The sequence below is a fragment of the Embiotoca jacksoni genome, unplaced genomic scaffold (genome assembly GCF_022577435.1).
Source record: "Embiotoca jacksoni isolate LCO1_2020_lvr unplaced genomic scaffold, fEmbJac1.0.p SCAF_15, whole genome shotgun sequence".
Taxonomy (NCBI): Eukaryota; Metazoa; Chordata; class Actinopteri; family Embiotocidae; genus Embiotoca; species Embiotoca jacksoni.
Window position 1 is genome coordinate 9,072,112 of NW_027185285.1, and position 20,316 is coordinate 9,092,427.

Genomic DNA, 20,316 nt, shown 5'->3' on the forward strand with positions numbered 1-20,316 from the left:
AACAATCCAATTATGCAGAGTAATTACTCTCGATTGTTGAACCCACAACTGTTACTGTAACAGTGAAATGTAGAACATGCTTGGTGGGAGAGGATAATTGTGAAAAACCACAGGAAGGTTTTCTCAATATTCACACACACGCGCACACACACACACACACACACACACACACACACACACACACACACACACACACACACACACCCTTTTATATGCTGCCATGTAAAAAGAAGAAAAGAGTGTGCCGTTGAAGATAAAAGGAGATAATGAACACATCCACAACAGAAGTCAGTCTTCTTTGCCAATTTAAATCCTTCTGTGGATGATCTACTGTACCGTACATTTACTGAGACACTGAGCAGATATTAAGCATCGCTGTGCCCGGAGCAGGATGCAGGGAGATGGCTATCTGACACAGAGTTTGCTTCAATGAGATCTCAAACTACATCCAAACTGCATTGCATTGTAAATCATAATTTGCCAGGGCAATTTATCTGCCGCTTCCCTGCATGCAACGGAATGGAAGCTGCTTTAAAAACATTTTTAAACAATCACTGTGCAGATTGGTCTCATCCAATACATGTGTTATCCCTCCTGGAGTGAGTCTCTCTCTCTCTCTCTCTCTCTCTCTCTCTCGCTGATGCAGTCCTCTGCAAGCCACCGTGATAGATAACCAGTCAACTGTTTGATTCAAAAGCCTACCCAGAGGACAGAGTTTAAATCAGCGGCGTAAGATTAAGAACATTGCTTAACTCCCCGTCTCTTTGTGTGAGTCTCTTCCAAGCTTCATTCCTGCCAGCATGGCACACATTCCTGCTTGTGATCAAGATGAATCAAAACATACGCCTCGATTACACAATACAGTTGCATTCAGTCCAGAGGAGCTGGTTTAACTAGCTTATTCAGAGCGCAAATACTTTTGCTTATTACAACAGCACAAAGACTCTGAATGCTAGACTCACTTCAATCAAAAGGAACCAACAATTTTCCACTTGTATTCATGCACTTACAACAAAGAAAAAAAGGGTCTGCGGTTTCCTTTCAGAATGACAGTGTCAGTTAATAGCACACCCACTTTGCCCAATAGGTCATTTCCTGAGAGATTATACAGAAACACAAGGGGGGCGTGATGTGGAGCCGATAATGAAATCTAAGTTTGTTCATTGTTGTATCTTTTGGGGTTGAAGCTTCTTCAGCCGATATTTATTTTCTGTTTAAAAATATTTCAACCAGGTAGAACATGAATCCACTGGTGGAAATTAACGCATTAATACTATAGAGGTACAGTTTTTAGTTATTTTGCATATTCTGCTCCAACTACAATTGTCTGAGATTATTTTGCATATTTTGCAGGCAGTTTTTCAAAATCAGCTTTAAAAATGTGATTCATTGCTCAGTGTAAATTACTTCCCTTTTAGCAAGCCATTTTATTCTGGAATTTAGTTGATAAATGTGTTTTCTCACAAAATACCACTGGCGTAGTCATATTTCAACCTTTCTCAATGTAAATTAACTCGTTTAAAGATTTTAAGTTGATTTGATTAAAAGAAAAAAAAATCAGTGTATATAAATTTACACTTAGTTAAAAGTATACAAGTATTTTGAGAAATGTACTTGGTATCAAAAAAGTACTCATTTTACAGAAACATGGTCCTCCTTTGGGTGTTATGTTGTTATTTTATTATGATTACTGATGCCAAGTTATAAATAGAATTTAAATGTTATGACTTCTTGAGGTGGAGCTAATTTATCTGTTTCATATTTTTTTTCAGATTAGATTTATTTATAAGAACAAATCATATTTTATACAGCCTCCTATTTTAAAAAGCTAAATCATCAAATGTGTGCAAAGTCTCTAACTGCAAAGTAACTACTGTGTACCTGTAGAAAAAAAAAATGCAGCTTTCTCTTTGGAAATGTAGTACTAATATAAAGTGGCACATATTATAAAAACTCAAGTGAAGTACAAATATCTCAAAATTATACCCCAAATTTGTACCTGCCAGAACTCATCTGGCATCATCATCGCAGCTTTTAAAATGTGGAGCAATTAGAGGCCATTTGAGGCACTTAAAGGATTAGTTCAGCTTTTTAGGAAATTTGTTAATTTGCCATCTAATTGAGAGTAGGATGATATCTGAATAAAAGGTTGCAGCTATAGTTAGCGGTGCAAAAAATTGAAACAGCCGAACTCTGCAGTACAAAAACAATAACAATATCTAGGCTACCTACTTAATCTCACGTGTTTTGCCTGTTTCATTTGTACAAAAATGAAGTGTAAAAACAGCACGTGCCGGTTTAAAGGAGGTCTTGCACTGGATTACTTCTTGGCATTGGTGTTATTTCCCCCCCGTTTCCAGTCTTTATGCTCAGTTAAGCTCCCTGGCTGCTAGCTGTAATGCATCAAATATAAATCCCAGAATCTCAATCTTTTCCTTTAACTCCAGGAAACCAATATTTTACTCGGAAAGTCACCAGGGACCTGATAGAAGAAAAAAAGTTGAATGTCTGCGCAGAAGATGAAAATCTGATCTTCCCGAAACACCAGCTGTGGCGGCTAAAACACGATCTTTATCGACTTCTCTGCTCGTGGCTTTGTTTCTGTGTGTCCCCACTGTGTGCTGCATTATTGTATTTATTTTTTTAAAGTCTAGTAACCTTATTATGGGTATCATAGGCCTTCATCTGACCGAGCTTTGGCTTTGAGCCTAGCCCCGCCCCCCTACAGGTCTGACTCCTCCCCTTGCGCTCCGCTGCATCTCCTCTCCTGCAACGGGATTTGAAGGCGAGGAGAGAGGGAGGGGGCAGAGCCGAGAGAGAAACAAAAAACGTGACTAGGCACCCAAAGCGTCCTGTTATGCAACAACTGACCTACTAACATACATTTAGAGACTCTTGAGAGAGAAAGAGAGAGCCGAGAGAAGGAAATAGAGAGAGCGAGGAAAAATAGAGAGGGAGCGAAACAGAAGGGAGGGAGGGAGGAATTGGAGCAAACATGACATGAGGAGCGCACTGAAACCGGCCACTGTGTTCACACTCTCGCATCAACCTGCACTTATCGGAGAGCTGGTGTTTTGAAAGTGACGGACGGTGTGTGAGCGTGTGTGTATGTGTGTGTGTGTGTGTGTGTGAGACAGAGACGCAGCAGACCGACGGCAAAGCGGATTGTTGGACAGGAGCAGGACTGTGTGTGTGTGTGTAGTAACCTCTGAGGAGAACTGGCATTCCGGACGGGTAAGTTATTAGTAATAATTGCAGCGTTACATTAATATACGACACTGAATATAATACACACGCTCTTCTTAATACACTGTTGTTGTGTATTTATTTATTTATTTTTTGTGCGGAGCTCGTCGCTACTGTGTAAAAAGAGTGTTTGTTTTGGTGCTTGAGTGCGTTTGTCTCAATGTCAAGGCGAGGCTGTTTCCCCATCTCTGGTCGACGGAGCAATATGTGTGTGTGCGTGCGTGTGCGTGCGTGTGTGTGTGCGTGTGCGTGTGTGTGTGGAGTGGGGCGCGGGGTGCTAGAGGTTATGGGATTCCTTCAGGAAAAAGGTGCGGTTGGAGGTGACGGAGGTGGATGGTGTGTTGTGGAGCAGTGTTCCGTAGCCTAGTTGTATCTAATGATGCTGGATCGCATCCATCGCATCGCGGGCGTGTTGTTATGGTTCGGCTTTACTGCGTGTTCACGGTTTGTTGAGGTGTGTTTAAGTACCAGTCCGGTCTGTTCATCCCATACACTCGCCTTTGTAACGCACGTGGGTGACGTAAATGTTATTTAACCCCAATTAGTGCAGATATATAGCCTGCCACTGTGTGTTATTACCATCATCGTATTATTATTATTATTATTAGGGGTATTATTATTATTAGTGTTATTCATATTATTGCTATTGTTATTATTAACTGTATTATTATCCCAATAATAATATAATAATAATAATAATAATAATATTATTATTGTCTAAACAGAATACTCTAAGTTTATATGTTGCAGCGACTTATTTAAACTCGGTTACTTTTGGGTTAGTAGGCTAGCCCATGCAGACAACTGGAAAAATCCCATGCAGGATCTGAGGACACGCTTCTCTCTGTCACGTGTAGCAGCTCTTGTAAAGGTTAACGCGGCTGTGCAGCCCTCCGGGGTTAACCCTTTAGAGGGCGTGCAAGTCTGAAGGAGCACAACACAAACCCGGAGAGCAGCGACACGCATGTTCCAGGCATGATCATCTGGATACATGTGGACGGTCAGTTTTGCGCGTCTTTCTCTTTCGTGCACCGCCTCGGCTCGGACTGATGGAAGCCGCCGCAAACGCAGCGGGTGAGAAGTGGTGAAGTTCACGGGCTCCGATGAGTGCGGCCGCCGCGAGGTGAGGTGCGGATCAGAACATCTGGATCAAATGTGGGTCAGATGGGTCCTTGTGTTCCCGAGCGGCCCGGGAAACAGACGCGCGTATTTTGATGGCAGATGAAAGTGGGTGGACGGTTTGTGGGGACGCGCGTTATTTCTGAAGCGGCGGGTGAATTTCATGGCACAGTTGGATGCACGTATAGTCGCCTCGCATGACTGAGGATCCGATTAAATATGCATGAACACGATTTGTCAGACGGTGCAACAAAGGACGCGTGCGGGGTTAACATATTCCTCACAGTGTTTTGCTTGCCTGATGACATTTATGCATTTATTTCGCTCCCTATCAAGTCCGATATAAACAAAACATTATGGCAATTCAAATGAACTTCAACAGCTGTAGAACAACTCGGCTCGGCAGCACTTGAGCTCAGTTGTGTACTTGCAGGCTCAAGGTAAACTTTTTGAATTGTAGGATGTTTTACATTTTGGCTTCATTTTCCACTCAGCTTTGTGGTTTAAAACTGCACGTGGGCATCATAGTCCTTATTCACTTTTGCTTACCTATCCAGCAATGGCTTGCAGGATTATAGGGGTATAATTTACAAATGATATAGTATAAAGAAGTGATTCATAGATTATTTTTTTTTTAAATACATTATTATTAGATATTTTTGTGTAAGTGTCAGGACAGCTTCCCTCTCGGTGGAGTGACGCATGACACATCTATGACAAGTTTTGGCTGTACCGCATGTGTATACAGTCCACCATGTAGAAAATATAAATTGCAGGTTGCATAATATGTGAATTGAATAATTAAAATGGATTAAAGAACGGGACAGATTATGCAATCCGCGGAAACCCATAGTCTGCGGCTATGCAGCGCTGCGCTTTGCTTCCTGCGGAGCGGCCGCTGCCAATTGGTTGGCGTGCACACTGGGTCTCTATGCCAGCTATGAATGTAGGTCACATCAGTCCTGTGGGAGGGGTGAGGGGGGGGGAGGCATGCAACCGCCCGCTGACTAGAAAGGCAGAATCAGTAACCCCACCAAAATAAATCCTCGCCGCGCCATAACAAAGAAACGGGGCGGTCATGCAGAAATAGAAAAGTGGCACAGCAACCTAAATAAGTCAATTTCACTTCATTTCAAAATGTATACAATTATGAGAAAAAAGTACTTCATTACAGATCTTATGAGACTGACCTACTGAGACAACTGCTCCGGTTTAGGTTTGATTAAACTCCTGTGTGTGACCAGCCTTACTAAATAAAACCGTGGGAGGGGAGTTCATGGTCAGGAGCGGTTTCCATTCGGTCCTACTTTGAGGCCTCTTGACTTTCTCGGGGTTTCCTGGCACATCAAAGATGATAAAAGATGAGGGCCTTGCTTTGTTATTTTGCTGCGGTTTGGAGCGAGCGCAGAGGCGAATTACAGCATTTAGTAGGCCACAGGAGCACATGTGACTGGTGCAACACATGGACTGAGTCAGTCTGCTTTTTTTTTTTTTCCTTTTTGTTGAGGAGAGAGGGGTGATATGGCCTGTGTTCATGGAACAAGGATCTAGGTCTGGATGGGACTCCGCCTTGCCTTGCTGGCATGCTGCCTAAATCTTTACGGAAGATAAAGTCAGTCCCCAGACTTAGAATTCAAACACACCCCGCCCATGACCCCCAACCCTGCCCCACATGCTGTACATTGCATTCTTCCTGGGAAACTAGGAGGGGGGTGGGGTGGGTGGGCAACGCTTTCATCATTCTCCTTTTCTCTGAAAAGTGTGCCCCCCCCCTCTCCTTTTATGTTAGACCTGCTCCCATTTCCTGAAATTCTCCACAGAAACACGTGCAGGGGTTTTGAACTCAGTCCACTGTTTCCATAGCTCATTGCCACATTTAGACTCTTGCGGTGTGGGCCCTGTGGTTGTGTGAGCGAGTGCAACTTGGATTCTTTTACTGTGCTATCATTCCACAAGTGCCACAGAGACCTGGCGATGACATGTGAAAGAATATATGATAAATGGAAAAGAGTAATCTAGGTCAAGGAAAATGTGGCCGCGACATGCTGCAAATTTGCTCGCTTCCGTGAGAGGTATTTGTAAACGTGAGCAAATGAAATGGTTTCCTTTATTTGCTTTTGGCAGTAGTTTTCCAGTCGTTGTGGCTTTAGGCTTCTTCGGAAATATACATCTATTTTAATTTTTGGATGGCAGAGAGGGTGATTTGAAGGCATTACAGGCTGAGCTGTGAAGGAGAGTCACAATACCTTATTGTATGATTCATTCACACGGTTGAATATTGAAGGAGAGACCAAGAGATGCAAAAAAAAAAAAAAAGGCAAGAGGCATCACTGAGTCAATTAAACAGGAGAGTTCATTCATGTATCTCGCTCATCCTGAGTGGAGAGATATGGAATATACGCACGGTGACGTCAATCAACCCTCCTTTTGTTACAGAATGTTGTTTTCTCACCATCTGCTTTTGGGCATGTGAAGTCGCTGGTTCAGAAGAAGGGAGAGAAAGTCTGATATGATTGGCTGCCCCTTCTGTTTCCCCCCTTTTTTTGTTGTTGCTATGGGTGACATATTCCTGCTATTGATGCAATACTAACACTGTCGCAATTGCCTCTGGTACCCAGTTACAACATAATATTATTTCCTTCCCTTTCTTTGTTTGAACTCTCCTTCATTGATTCCCTATATTTCTTTGTCTCCGCTCCACTTGCTCACACCTGTCTATATTTACACAATAATACTCCACGCCTTTTTTTTTTTTTTTGTTCTCCCTTCTCCTTTGTTTTTTCTTTTTTTTTTTTTTTTTTTGGTCTTTTTTCCCGACATCTCCCCTGCTGCTTCACCTTTCCATCGCTCGGCTGACCAGTAAACCGGCGAGCCGTACAGTGGAGGCAGCATAGGCGTGTGTTTACAGAGTGCGGTCGGTCCCCAGTTTCTGGGTCAATGGGACACGCCGAGAAAAAGTCTCTTCCCTCCTTCTTCCCCACTCGTGCCCAAAATGTCAAAGACTTGCGAGGAAAACCTTAAACCATTTGATCCAAGCAAAGGGAAAACAACGCGGCAGTAGTGCCTTTACTTTCAAACAAATGTAGATTCTCAAGATTACATTTGATTCTTTGGAGAGAAATTTTTAGAAAAGTAAAACTTCGTGGTCCTGACTAGTATTGAGTCTGCTTTTTTTCAGTACACGAGAGCCAAGAAGAGTCTTTCTTTTCACAAAACCCGGGCTGAAATCTGTGTTCGTTGTGAGGAGTTACGTAATGGTGTCAGGTCCATGGGAAGAGTGGAGTATAATCGGTGCAAACACCTTTCCAGATTATGAGATTACACATTCAGACAATGCTTATGCAGTTTAACCCGGGAGTTCAGCTGTTGAGTAACACAATTACAGCAGCTGCTTATATGTATGAGAATACTGTTGCTGCATTTTCATGGGGACATTTAAATATAGAACATTGATACTTATGCAAGGGGATACTCAACACCACTTAAAATGTTTGACCTTCATTAGTCAAGTCCCTTTGCCAATCAGACCATATGGGTTCATAGAAATCTAAGTGCAGAGAGCGTGATTTGTTTAACTGCATGCATGACCTCATATTTCCATGAAGATCATACGAGAAGCAGGTCAATGGAACTTTTTCAGAAAGTCTGCGTATAATAATATATGTAAAAAAAAAAAAGATCTAGTCTTTATAGTTTGAAATAACTCATTTTAGATTGATGCTGATTCCTACATTAGTATGCAAGCATTTGCTAATTAGCACTAAACAAGAGATAAAGCTGAGGCAGATGGAAATTAGTTTTGAAGATATTCAGTCATGTCAAATATTGGACAAATGATAAAGACACTACATGAAGAGTTAAGGCAATCACTTCAATTATTACAATTCATCCTGAGAGGGAACCACAAAAGAAGTTCATGGTAGCACTTGAGGAAAAGTCAGAGGATAATTAAAGTGTTTATCCTCCGGGGACCATGAATGTCATTACAAGATTTTGTACCAATCTATTAAGTCAATGTTGAGTTATTTCATTAAATAACTGAAAACTTTGACCTGCTGGAGATGCTTGTCGAAAAGTCAAGGAATTCATCCTCAGGGCGCCATTTCTAAACATCTGTACCAAAATCATATTCATTCTGTAGCCTAATTGTCGAGATACTTTATTGTACACCTAAGTGGGGGACCAACCAGCATTGCCATTCATAGAGCCATAGAAGAAAGCCTTTTGAAGGATTACATATCTGTTTAATTTGTTGTTGTAACCCTAAAATCAGCAATATTGTACTATTTTTGTATAACTGCACACTAAATTAGCTCATTACAGAGGGCTCCCTGCTGCCCTTGCACTCTGAGGCACCCATCTCTATTGTTTTGGGGCTGTCTGGTTCACCAGAATGTAACCCTCTGCATTATTCCAGCCTGCGACCCACCTCCCGCCTCCCTTCTTTCCAGGGGCCCTTGACCTATATTTATCAATGCCCCACCTCCCACCCGTACCCACACCTCCAAATCTCTCAGAGTCTCAGCCTCTTTATCCTTGACCTGCATCAGCGGATGCCTTTGTCTGCCTTATCTGCTCACTCTGCATCATTGATTTGGCATTGAGTTGTTTTGGCGAAGAATGCTGCCACATTCCTCTGCGGATGAATGCATGGGGGGTAGTGGTGTTTCAGCGGTGTTTGTGGATGGCTTTTCTCAGCGGAAAACAAGTCTGTCATGGAGGTTTTTTTTGTTGTCGTTTCTTTTGGTAAGATGTTCTAAAATGGATCCAGGGAACCCCACCAGCTCTGCAAATGACTCACCCTTCGCTCTGTCTGGCCCAAATTTAATCCCTATGCAGTCTAGTTTTCATGCTCTCAGCACATCTCGGTCTGATGTCATTTCTATGGTGTTACAGTTTTCATTTCATGTATGCACTCGCCTCAGTTGCCATATCTAATTACAAGTCTTCGGTTTTGCATCCAGACGCCTGAAAAAAATGCGAGCTAAGATCTTTTATTATGTTTAATATTTAACGTGCAGACGCCTGTTCAAGTCATGGGTGACTAGATCATCATCGGGATCATCAGCCTTGAGATGAACTCCTTGCCTAGATTACATTACATTACAAAGGTCAACATCAACATACCAGGCAAGTGGTCAGGGGGTCAGAGGCTGCAGACGGATCAGATCAATAGCAGGGCCAAAAGGTCAGACAGGGAGGTCTAACACCATTCATCAGTTAGGAAAGGCAGGAAAGGCCACACATGCCAAAATGGCAGAGGAAAGCTGTTTGGATGTAGACATGCATCTTTGATCACTATGCACGCTAAAATAAGAAAACATTAGGACTAGGACGAATGACAAGAAATGCTTTAAAGGAAACAATTGTAAATCTGATCTGAGAGTGCACAATGGAACACCAGTAGTCCGTGTGGATTAACGTGTCTTTTTTTTTTTCTCCCTGTTTCTATCTCTGCAGCCTTTCATCTTCCATTCAACCACAGAGAGAACCGAGACAGACAGAAGGAGGGAGAGAGAGAGAGAGAGAGCACCGGGCTCCCCAAGAGACTGACATGCTGAGGTAGACGGTCGACCTACATCCTGCTGTTTGCCTGGAGATCTAGGACGCTTCTCTGCCAGCTTAGCGTGGTATGCTGAACCTTTAACAACCAACAAAAGCAAGAGTAAAATAAGGAAACTGGAGGAGTGTTCTGATACTTGGAAGAGTTCGGACTTTAAACTGACAACCATTCAAGTGGATAAATGTGGGTTGCTAATGCTGAGCTACAGCTCTCCTTTATCTTTTTGGCTAATTTGGACACTTGAGTTCATTCTTGGCATTAATACACAGAACCTTCAATAAACAGACTAAGAACTTTGGGAGACAAGGTGTTTCTGTAACCACCTCTATCTCGCCTTGACCGCTCACCTAGTTCTTTACTCGGTAGCCCAAGCAACATTTCAAACTGGCTGCCACTAGACAAGAATGGAAAATCTGACATCAGCTCTCAAAACATTAAACAAAAACTCAGGGAATAACCTCAACTGCCTTGAGACTTTCGATGATTATGAAGAGTCTCATCCTTCTATCCAAGGTACTCCATCTCGCCTGGGGCGTCTCAGCAAACCCAAACCCAACATGACCTGCAGGCGAAAGCGGGAGTTCATTTCTGATGAGAAGAAGGACGCCTGCTACTGGGAGAAACGTCGTAAGAACAACGAGGCGGCCAAGCGCTCCCGGGAGAAGCGACGTCTCAATGACATGGTTTTGGAGAACCGCGTCATTGCACTGAATGATGAGAACGTGAGGCTCAAGACGGAGCTGCTCCAGCTGAAGCTGCGCTTTGGCCTTATAAGCACTGCCTCCTACATTGAAAAGAGTCAACAGATTGGTGGGGCAAACAACACAGGAAATGGAGGCTCCTCTTCATCCTCCTCTACCCAGTACTACTCCAGTGGGTACTCTAGTAGTTCTCAGGTGATGATGACCTCTGATTCCTCTGAAACAGAGCAGTCCGGACGCAGTGAGGGCCACAGGCAGCTGGTGAAATACTCCCCACGTGGCTCCCTCTCTGACATGTCCGATGGCTCCTCCAGGGACAGCCCAGAGCCTATGCCCTTTGAGATCAAGCAGGAAGGCGACAGGCTGGAGATGGACATTGGCAGTGGCACCACCACGCAGATTATGTTTAACATCCATCGTGGTCTGGCCTCTGTACCCACACACCACCAGATCCAGCAGCATTCTCAGGAGCTGGAGGCTGCATATCACAGCCAACAGCAGCAGCAGCACCAGCACCTTCACCAACAAGCGCAGCCCCATCAGGAGCCCGTTACCTCTGTCAACACTGTCAGCCAGGCTGCCCCTCACCCACCGGCTGCCCAGAGGAGCGTCATTCTGTACGGCGCCAGCAGTGCCTCCTTTCCTGTGGACTCCCTGTCCAGAACCCAGGACGTCGACCTGCAGGCAGCCCAGAAGCAGAGCAGCAGCAGTCAGATGTGTGTCAGCCAGCTGGCCCAAACCATCACAGAGAGCTCCACAGAGACACTGGCTGAGGTGACAAAGCAGCTGGAGAGGAAGACGTTAGACTCCCCTTCATATGAGCTCTCAGACAGCCGTAATGAGGCTAGAGAGAGACAGGTGTACAGAGTTTGCCAACTTCCTCAGCAGCAACTGCAGCAAGAGCAGCAGCACCAGCAGGAGAGCGATTCATCTGCCGAGCTACTCCACAAACAAGCGGAGGGGGTCAACCACTCTCACCTGTACCATCATCTCCAGCAGCCTCATCATCCATACCTTAGTGCACAAGACGAGGAGCCACCTGTACTTACCTACGAGGGCGGTCCCATGAGTGCGGCTTATTACCACGCCAAATCAACCTCCTCTAGCAAGGACATCACATCTAGTGATGGAGATCCCTGCAGCCCCGAAAAAGAGGCCTCCACAGATGATGAAGAGTCCCCCTCTTCGTCCAGCTCAGACACAGGCAGCTTCCACAACCAACATCTCACCGGCTTCCACCAACCTGCCTCGCCTCCGCCCTCCTCACAGGGCTACTCTCAGGCCCAGGGCTGGGATCCCCAAGGGGAGGTGAGGGGAACCGCGCTGCCCCACAAACTGAGACTCAAACACCGGGCCATGAGCAGCGGCAGCAGTGGCGGCAACTGCTCGGGCCAGGAGTCCCCAACTACTCCTCCCTCTGCCACGTCCCCTCCCCTCCCCCAGCATCCCTACTTGTCCCTCATGCCACCGCAGAACATTCAGCGAGAGAACTCGAATGCAGTGAGCAAACATGTGGCCTCAGGGGAGGGGGCCCGGAAGGAGAGCGGGAAAAAGGAGACGACAGGAGGACGACGGAACAAGAGGCGAGACTAGGTGAAGTTCACTTTGTCACAGCTTAAATGAAAGACAATTTCTCTTCTAAGAAGTACCCTGCCATCATGCCTTTGCCCTATAATCAAATCCCCTCCTCAAGCCCTTGGGACAGGAAACTGGGCTTTTCTACTCCCCTTATCCCCAGTGTCACCAAAAAGGCTGGACATCTTGTAGGGCTGTATCATATTTGTATATATTGTACAGATTTGTTATTTCTTACATCCTCTCCATACTTACAGAAGCACTTTTGTTTATGTGATGAGAGGAGGAATGGAACTGCCGGCTTTTCTACTTTTGTCATCCAACAATATACAGCAGAGTACATCACTGAAAGCACATTTTGATAACTTGCAAAAAGGAATGTAGAAAAAAAACACAAATTTCAAGCTTTAGCAGTGCTATAAATTTGTTACATATCTGACTGTAGACGAGCATACACATGTATGGCTAACTGCCTTAACTAAAAATCAAATGCAAACGTACACTGGGGACATTCCCTCGACCAAAGAAGCAGCAACACCACCAACACTACAAATATGAAGTTCCATACCTCTTCCCAGACCCTACCTCTACCAACCCATACTCTCCCCAACCATCTCCATTATGTCACGAAAGATCGCCATCACCTTTATTTTTTAAGCACTTGGTTTGTATATTACTGTGATATATGTATCTATTATAAACATATATTTTAGAAAGAAATTTGAATACAAATTCAACAAAAAAACTAAAGTGAAACAACTTGCAATGGTATAAGTACACTCTGAAAGTGACTATCCTATTACAAATCATGATTACTGTAGAGCCACATTGTCTACTGTTGCTACAGGACCCATTTAAATAAAAAAAAAAAACAACAACACCTCTCTCTTGATTGTTAAGCTTTAGCATTAATCATTAGTTAATGCCCTGTTTACACAGAAATGGCCGTCCGGTTTGGAGCGCCAACAGCACTGAATGGAGAACAAGTTGTTTCCTGAGGCGAGGACCTCATTGTAATGTTTGGATTTATTAACCTTTAACCAGCCTTTAAATATTCGGTGGACTTCACCAGCTGCAGGCTATGAGCCTTTAGTTTATTTGAGCTTTAGTAACCATATTTTGTTGTTGTTACCATTCACTGGCCCGATGTATTTATTTCCCTCCTCTCCACATCCCCTTCACTGTAGAAAAGCCCACAGGAACATAGACGACGAATGTGTACAGACCTTTTTAGATACATACAGCAAACCTGGAGATTGAACTTTAATGTAGGCATGGGATGCTGTGGGACACGAGCAGGAGGAATTAAGTCACATTCATAAACACACTACAGTGCACTGAGTTCTGAAACAGTTCCTCCTGTGTAAAGACCTAAGGCGAGAGCCCTCCTTTGCTACCGTTTATTGTAATTGTCATGAAATGAGGTTTTGTAGTGTGACCAAACATGGCCTTTGGGGCTTATATTAGATGCTAGATAATTGAGTTACTGTGGAGTAAACTCAATATCAAATTTATCCAACCCTCCAATTGGAGCCAGAGTGAATGAAGAGAGGGCCTTCCCTTGTTTCCCATGTGCCTCCATTATCCATTTCAGGGGTTATCCATCCCTTTCTCATGATAGTTCTGCTACTGGGCAGTGGTGAATTGCCTTCACTGGAACAAAAGTCTATGTACCATGTTTGGCTTTTTGGTGCTTGTGTATAAATGTAAAATTCCTCCCACCCTCGAACAACACTGTAACGTTTGTTTCATTGGTTTTATATCCTCTTTTTAGTCAAGGTGAAGTTCTGTTTTTCCTCTATACTGTGTCTTCTCTCCTACTGACTGTGATGACATGTATTTGCCTCATTCCTCCTACCCCCCCCCCTCCTTATTTTCAGTGTGTATTAATCAGTAATGTTTGTGGTTTTGCTGATGGTTTTATGAAAAAGACAAGGACAAAAAAATAAACAGGCAAAGATAGTGTGGTGTTTAGAGATGGGTGGTGGTTGGTCTGGTTGGTCATTACCATCGCTTCCTTTTGACATGAATATGTATGTAAAGACACTAATGTTCATTGTGGAAGATGGGAGCATTTCAAGAAAAATGAAATAAAAATAATGTTGACCTCTCAACATATCAAGAAAAGGACCTGTTTTTCTGTGTTCCTTCACTGATGTTTTCTGGGGTTTAGAGCCATTAAAACTATTTGGATATTAGACACACATTTATTACTTTTACAGCCAACAATGCACGACTGACACTGAACTGAGCAGCCATTTTGATCTGTCTGAAACTGTTTGCTTTTAAGCTGCAGTTACTGTCATATCAGTCACAGTCTGTAGGCAGCACATAAACTGATCAACTGAGATGATGATCTATAGACCTTATGCCATAATCACCAGTTAGGTAATACATTAGCCTACTCTCAGAATGAATCACCATTAGCAACCAAACAGAATAAATCTGTGAAGTACAGCATTATAACCATACTGGGTTGAAGCTTTTCTCCTGTATTCCTGTAAGACAGTTAAAAAGTTTCCTGATATTATATGTCATAATATATGGGGGCATGCTACTGTTTCCTGTGAACCTTTCTGGCTCAAAAACTTCACTTTTAGATAAATGCGAGGCTTTACTGGCACACCCCGTTTCCATTGTGCAGATAGCCACCGTTCCCCATGGGCACCTCACTGTTTTTGGCATCAGAAGCTAATCTGCAATGAGAGGAGCTTCGCAGTGACACACTGACACACTTTACCCGGTAGGGCCAGAAAACTCCCTGGCAAGGTTTTCTGACGTAACACTGGCCTACTTTTCCTCCCAGACACGAGTTTATTGCATGATAACTACCATCGAACATTCCCGTTAGGCAGGAAGACTCAAATATAGGTACACACTCTTCTGATTACACCTTCTGCTCATGAGACTCATGTTTACACCTCTTTGATTTCTCTTTACTTTTGAACACATGACCTTGAAAAGAAAAAGGCACATAAACCTGCAAATTAATAAATAATCTAAAGTAAACCTCTGATCAAACATGACTTTTCCAGTTAGATGTTTGACCAAAAAGCGAAAGGATCGCTTTTATTGTGTCAACTGGAACAGGTGTGCCCCGCTAAAATCCACACTATTTATAGCAGAGGAGCGACGCAGACCGGACTAAACAGCATATATCTGAACTGAGGGAGTCAGCTCTATGTGATGCGCAGGACAAAGCCAGGGCAGAGCCAGTCTGAGCTTCTGACTGCTGCTGCCAGCTCAACTGTCCTGCCAACCTCCTGACCAAGTCCCACTGCATTCTTTGTATTAACACAGAAAAGGCTGCTGTGTAATCCAGTTTAAATCCAAGTTCAGACTCATGGGCTATATGTAACCCCGTTTAAATATAAAACAAGCCTTAGGAGGAGCTTCTCGCTTCTATGTGAATAAATAGATACTTGAAGTCAATAGTCTGTGATCTGCTAGTATATTACCTGCTTGCTAAGGGGTAATGCGATGACCTTTAATTGCAAATAGTAAATGTTAATTACAGAATACGTACAGTTCAATGCAATATAATGTGATGAGATAATCGTGTTATTACACAATTTGTCACTGACGCAAGTAAGCACGTACAGTGACATTAAATAATCAATTTTTCCTGTTATTTTCACCCTCTTATGAACCAAAACGGGGTCATTTTCATAACAGCATAAAGGGCAAAGGGAGGAGCAGTGCGGAGGGGGGAAGGAGGGAAAGGGGAAGGATACGGGAGGGGAGGGAAGTTAACTCCGTGCGCTAACTTGATCTAAGCCTGCAAACAAAGCACCTCTTTGAGGCTGACACATCAGTACCCTTCACAATGCTCTCAGTCACACACACACACACACACACACACACACAAGCAAAAACATGCATACACACACACACAGACGGACACATACCAATGCACATTCCCACATTTGGAAAAACAAAAAAAAGAATAAAAGAAGCACGTTGTCTGTCATATCATATTTTGGCTTTTGAGGAGTTGTTCAGTTAAAATGGCACCCTCTTCCTGCCTCACACCTATGATGGGATCATACCAAGGTGACACTCTGCAAAAACAGCACAGCTCAGGCAGCACCTGAGCTTGCATAAACAGGTCAGGAGGAAAGTAGGTCAGTGCGCGAGAGGGGAGAAGAGAGGAAAAGAAGAAGTGAAGAGAGGGAGAGAGAAGGAGCGTGCTGATGTACAGATCGATGAAGGTTATGGCTCCATCCGTGTCACTCTTGTTTGTCTCTGGCAGCCGAGATGCTCTTGGCAAACAGAGCAGAAACAGGGCTCTCGTGTTACCTGGTTCCCCTTCACAGCCAGGGGGAAAGGGTTAGTGGAGCAGGAAAAGGGGGGGGGGGGGGGGGGGGATGAGAAAGCAGAACAGAACAGAGCAGGGGAGGGTGGAGGGGGTGGGACTGCGGAGATCTGGTTCATTTTCAACATGACACATGACGCGATGCTTCTAATACATTTCTGTGGCAGGTTTCAGGATGGCTGCGAAACCAGGTCAGACTCAGGTGAGACGACTGCCAAAATTCCCCTGACTGCGAAACCACAAAACTCCATCAGGGCAGGTATACGGTGGTTAAGGAAGGAATGAACTGACTGAGACACAATAATCAACAGCTTCACATACTGCTTATGATTCACACATCACACAATTGTAACCCTGAAGACACAATTCCCATCAGTCCATTATATCCGACACAGAAAGTTCTCATCACGGTCTGTTTACGGCGTGCCGCATCAAACAGGATCATCACACAAACAAACAGAACAACACAACTGCGCCATCAAAAAGAAATAAAACGGTGTTTATTCCTGGAAAAGTAAGTCATGAGAGCAAATAAGGATCAAAACCATTTTCATCTTGCATAACTAGCTTATAGCTCGAGGCTCAGCGCAAACCTCATCCCCGGTTAAACAGACACAGAGGGGATGTTGTCTGATCAGAGGTGGCAAACATAAAGAAATAAGGATTGAAGAGAGAGCGACGAGGAGTAAAGGTAAATGTGGATGAATACGTACAAGAGGAAGAAGAAGACGAATTGTAGGGAGCTTAAAATCTGTGTTTTAAGTTTGCAGTTTAGGTTTGGGGGCAACATCTTTTGATAAAACTGAAATACTTTTTAGTGTCACATCAGCATTTTAACATTGAGAAACGAGGCAGATCAAACATGTCATGCTTCTGTGCAGTTGCTCACCCACATTTAAACTGGTTTGAGGCAGCGAGTGGAGTGAATTGTGTCGGGACAGGGAGTGGCCTGACCCTGATTTAGCTTTGGCCTCGCTGTCATAAAAAAATTACTACCGTGTCCGTTTTATCTATTAATTTCTTTTTAACAGGTCTGTGGGTTATTTTGATAAACCAACAAGCTAAAAATATTTCCAAAGGTGTGTGTCTGTACCACCATCTGATGAGGAATGGGAGCAGCCTAAACAAAGAGCAAAACCTGACTCATCTAAGAATGTTAATTCTCAACCACTTACCCATTCATCATTATATCCATACAACCCATTTTAACAACAACATGTCCAGTCCTGATATCTGGTGGGAAAAAAACATCCTACAATCCTACAAATGGTGCACGAATTACTTCAACCACCTACACCTGCAGTGCAGAGGGATCCCCGCTACTAGTCCTCCCCCTCAGCAAAGCAAAATGCAAATGCAGCATTGAGTCTGCTGCTGACTGGCACGCACCGGCCGACCTGGGTGAGAGCTTTATCTGCAACGCCAGGTTCTGCCAGCTCATATTAGAAACGTAGGAGAAAACCGAGCGGAGGGAGAGACAAGAGAGAGAGAGAGAAAAAAGGCTGGTGTGCGCACAAGTGAAATAGTGTCGGCGATTCAGAGAATGAATGATGATGGAGGCCTGGAGGCTGCAGAGAGGGAGTGGGAAAACATTGCAAGGAGTAAAAACAAAGAGCTGGCTGTGTCATTTGCCCCATGGGCTTCCTTCCTGCAGGGCCTCAAGGCTGGCGACTAACTGCAGTCGAGGCGGGAAAAAAAACAGAAAAGTCTGCGCAGTGGGCCACCCCACTGCAGCCCCACCCAAACACACACACACACACACACACACACACACACACACACACACACACACACACACAAACGCAGCAGCCACACCTGCACCTCTTCGCAAAACCAGTGAAATAGAAATGATGACGGAGGTGAGGGCGATACAAATAACACAAATTCGGTTGTTTGTGCATTCATCGCAGCTCCAGGCACACAGAGCTCCACCCGAGCCCTCCCCACACCAGATTACATTACATTTCATTTCATTTAGCCGACGCTTTTATCCAAAGCGACTTACAATCAGTGCATTTCAACAATGAGGGTACAAATTCAGCACAACAATCAAGAAGGTACAATTTTCTTCAAGATAGCCAAACTTCAAAGTGCCATCAGTAAGTGCCATGTTAAGTGCTACTAAAGTGCTACCGATTCAAGGTAAAGTCAGAATAGTTTTAGTACACAGAATACTGTAGGAGGGAATTGTACAATGGTCACGTGAATAATTTTGATGCACAAAGGACTGAACAGCTGAATGTTAAATGGACTCCACTTATGCAGTGCAGTTCTCTGTCAGATGCCACCGCCGGCTGAGACACTTTCTCAGGTGGAGGTTGCCGAGCTCGTACAGCAGGGAAACACGGGATGGAGTCATGCATGCACGGAGTCGGAAATTTCTCTGTTGATCAAGAGCTGGAAGAGCTCTATTTGTAAAAACAAAAAAAACACCTATAATCCCATTACATCTCTCAAGACGCTACCACAACCTGTCATTTTAAAACACGAAGACAATAAATCAGACCATGAAAAACATGTTGGCTGCCAGTAGAGGAGCAACATTGTTTCACCACGATTACACAACTGCACTGCTGCTGTCCAATATCAAACATTCAGCATGCGCACAGTAAGAATCAGTGGTATCTGGTGACAATAAAAGACAAAAATAAGTTTAACATTGGATTTACTATACAGTGACTTGGGTCATTAATTGCCAGTGGACACGCAAGACTGAAGCCTCATTACACCTAAATCTGAAAGGACGTGCGGGACATTTATAATGTTTACAATGTCATAGTTTAATGATGTGCTACGAGGTACAAATAACTATTGTTGCCATGAGGCCAAAGTTCAGCGTGCTGCTGTATGAAGGGCAGCCTGACAAACCTACACGTCGTAATGAAACTGCTAATCTCATCTAAATATTGACTGGATGGCAATCGGAGTTTTTATGACACACTCACACACAGAATGAGCCTTTTGCCGGTAACATGTGATGACTATCAAAATACAGCGGCGGTGCAAACAATGATACGTTTTGTCCGTTATCATGTGGAAAAGAAAAAAAGGCCAGCGCCGAAGCCTTTCCTTTAACACATGCTGTTTTGAAATCTACTCTGGTTATGATAACATCTTGAAACTTCTGTTGTGGTATTTTGAGTTCTTGTGTCACACAGTGAACATACTGTTTCTTTTTTCACTTTGGCAGCACACTGCATCATGGAGGTTAGAAAGCACTGGAGAAGGTATTACACAATACTAGGCAATCTGCTGCCTGTAGTTCTAGTTGAGTAACATACAGCTGCCTGTGTTACTGTGGGGTCCGGGCAGAGGGAGTGTGGAATGTTTGTTTTGATTTCAGACGGCTCAGTCGGGGGCCCGGGACGACGGTGCAACGGGGCGTGCGTGTGTGTGTGCATGTGTGTGTGTGTGTGTGTGTGTGAGGAGGGGGGAGGGGGGGGGCTATGTCTACGTGTGTGCGCATGTAAATAAAGGGAGGGGTAACTCCCGGCAAATTACCCTCACTTGCTTTGCCCCTGTTTTTGCTTTCAATTCCCCTTCCATGGTGAAAAATTAGGTCAACAGTCACATGTGATGTGTTCCAGCCAAAGGAGCAACAAGAGATGATTTTTTGTAAAAAAAATTTCTAAAACAGAGACACTCTGAACCTTTTTAACAGATATCTCTCTGAGCTTTAAATTTAAATGCTTCAAGCTACACTTTTTTTTGAGGCCATACCTGCGTCAACAAGAAACCTACATGGGTTTTGTCTTTTCACCGAGCCACATGGAAGTGGCAGTTGGCCGTGCGTTATG

At 43.9% G+C, this 20,316-nt stretch overlaps 1 protein-coding gene across 3 annotated transcripts; it reads left to right on the top strand.

Moving 5' to 3' along the window:
• The first annotated feature begins 2,850 nt into the window (after positions 1-2,850).
• Positions 2,851-14,331, top strand: nfil3-2 (nuclear factor, interleukin 3 regulated, member 2). Of its 3 annotated transcripts, XM_069149350.1 has the most exons (3): positions 2,852-3,234; positions 9,826-9,995; positions 10,442-14,331. In XM_069149350.1, exon 3 carries the CDS (start codon positions 10,486-10,488, stop codon positions 12,220-12,222), a length of 1,737 nt encoding a protein of 578 aa, XP_069005451.1. In that variant the 5' UTR covers positions 2,852-3,234; positions 9,826-9,995; positions 10,442-10,485; the 3' UTR covers positions 12,223-14,331. The 3 variants fall into 3 exon arrangements, with proteins under 3 accessions (XP_069005449.1, XP_069005451.1, XP_069005450.1); XM_069149348.1 differs by having other exon boundaries at positions 2,851-3,234; positions 9,826-14,331; XM_069149349.1 differs by lacking the exon at positions 2,852-3,234 and adding an exon at positions 4,177-4,369 and having other exon boundaries at positions 9,826-14,331.
• The last annotated feature ends 5,985 nt before the right edge of the window (positions 14,332-20,316 follow it).

Coding starts and splice junctions, on each gene's coding strand:
- nfil3-2 (XM_069149348.1), top strand. CDS start 10,333: ATGGAAAATCTGACATCAGCTCTCAAAACATTAAACAAAAACTCAGGG.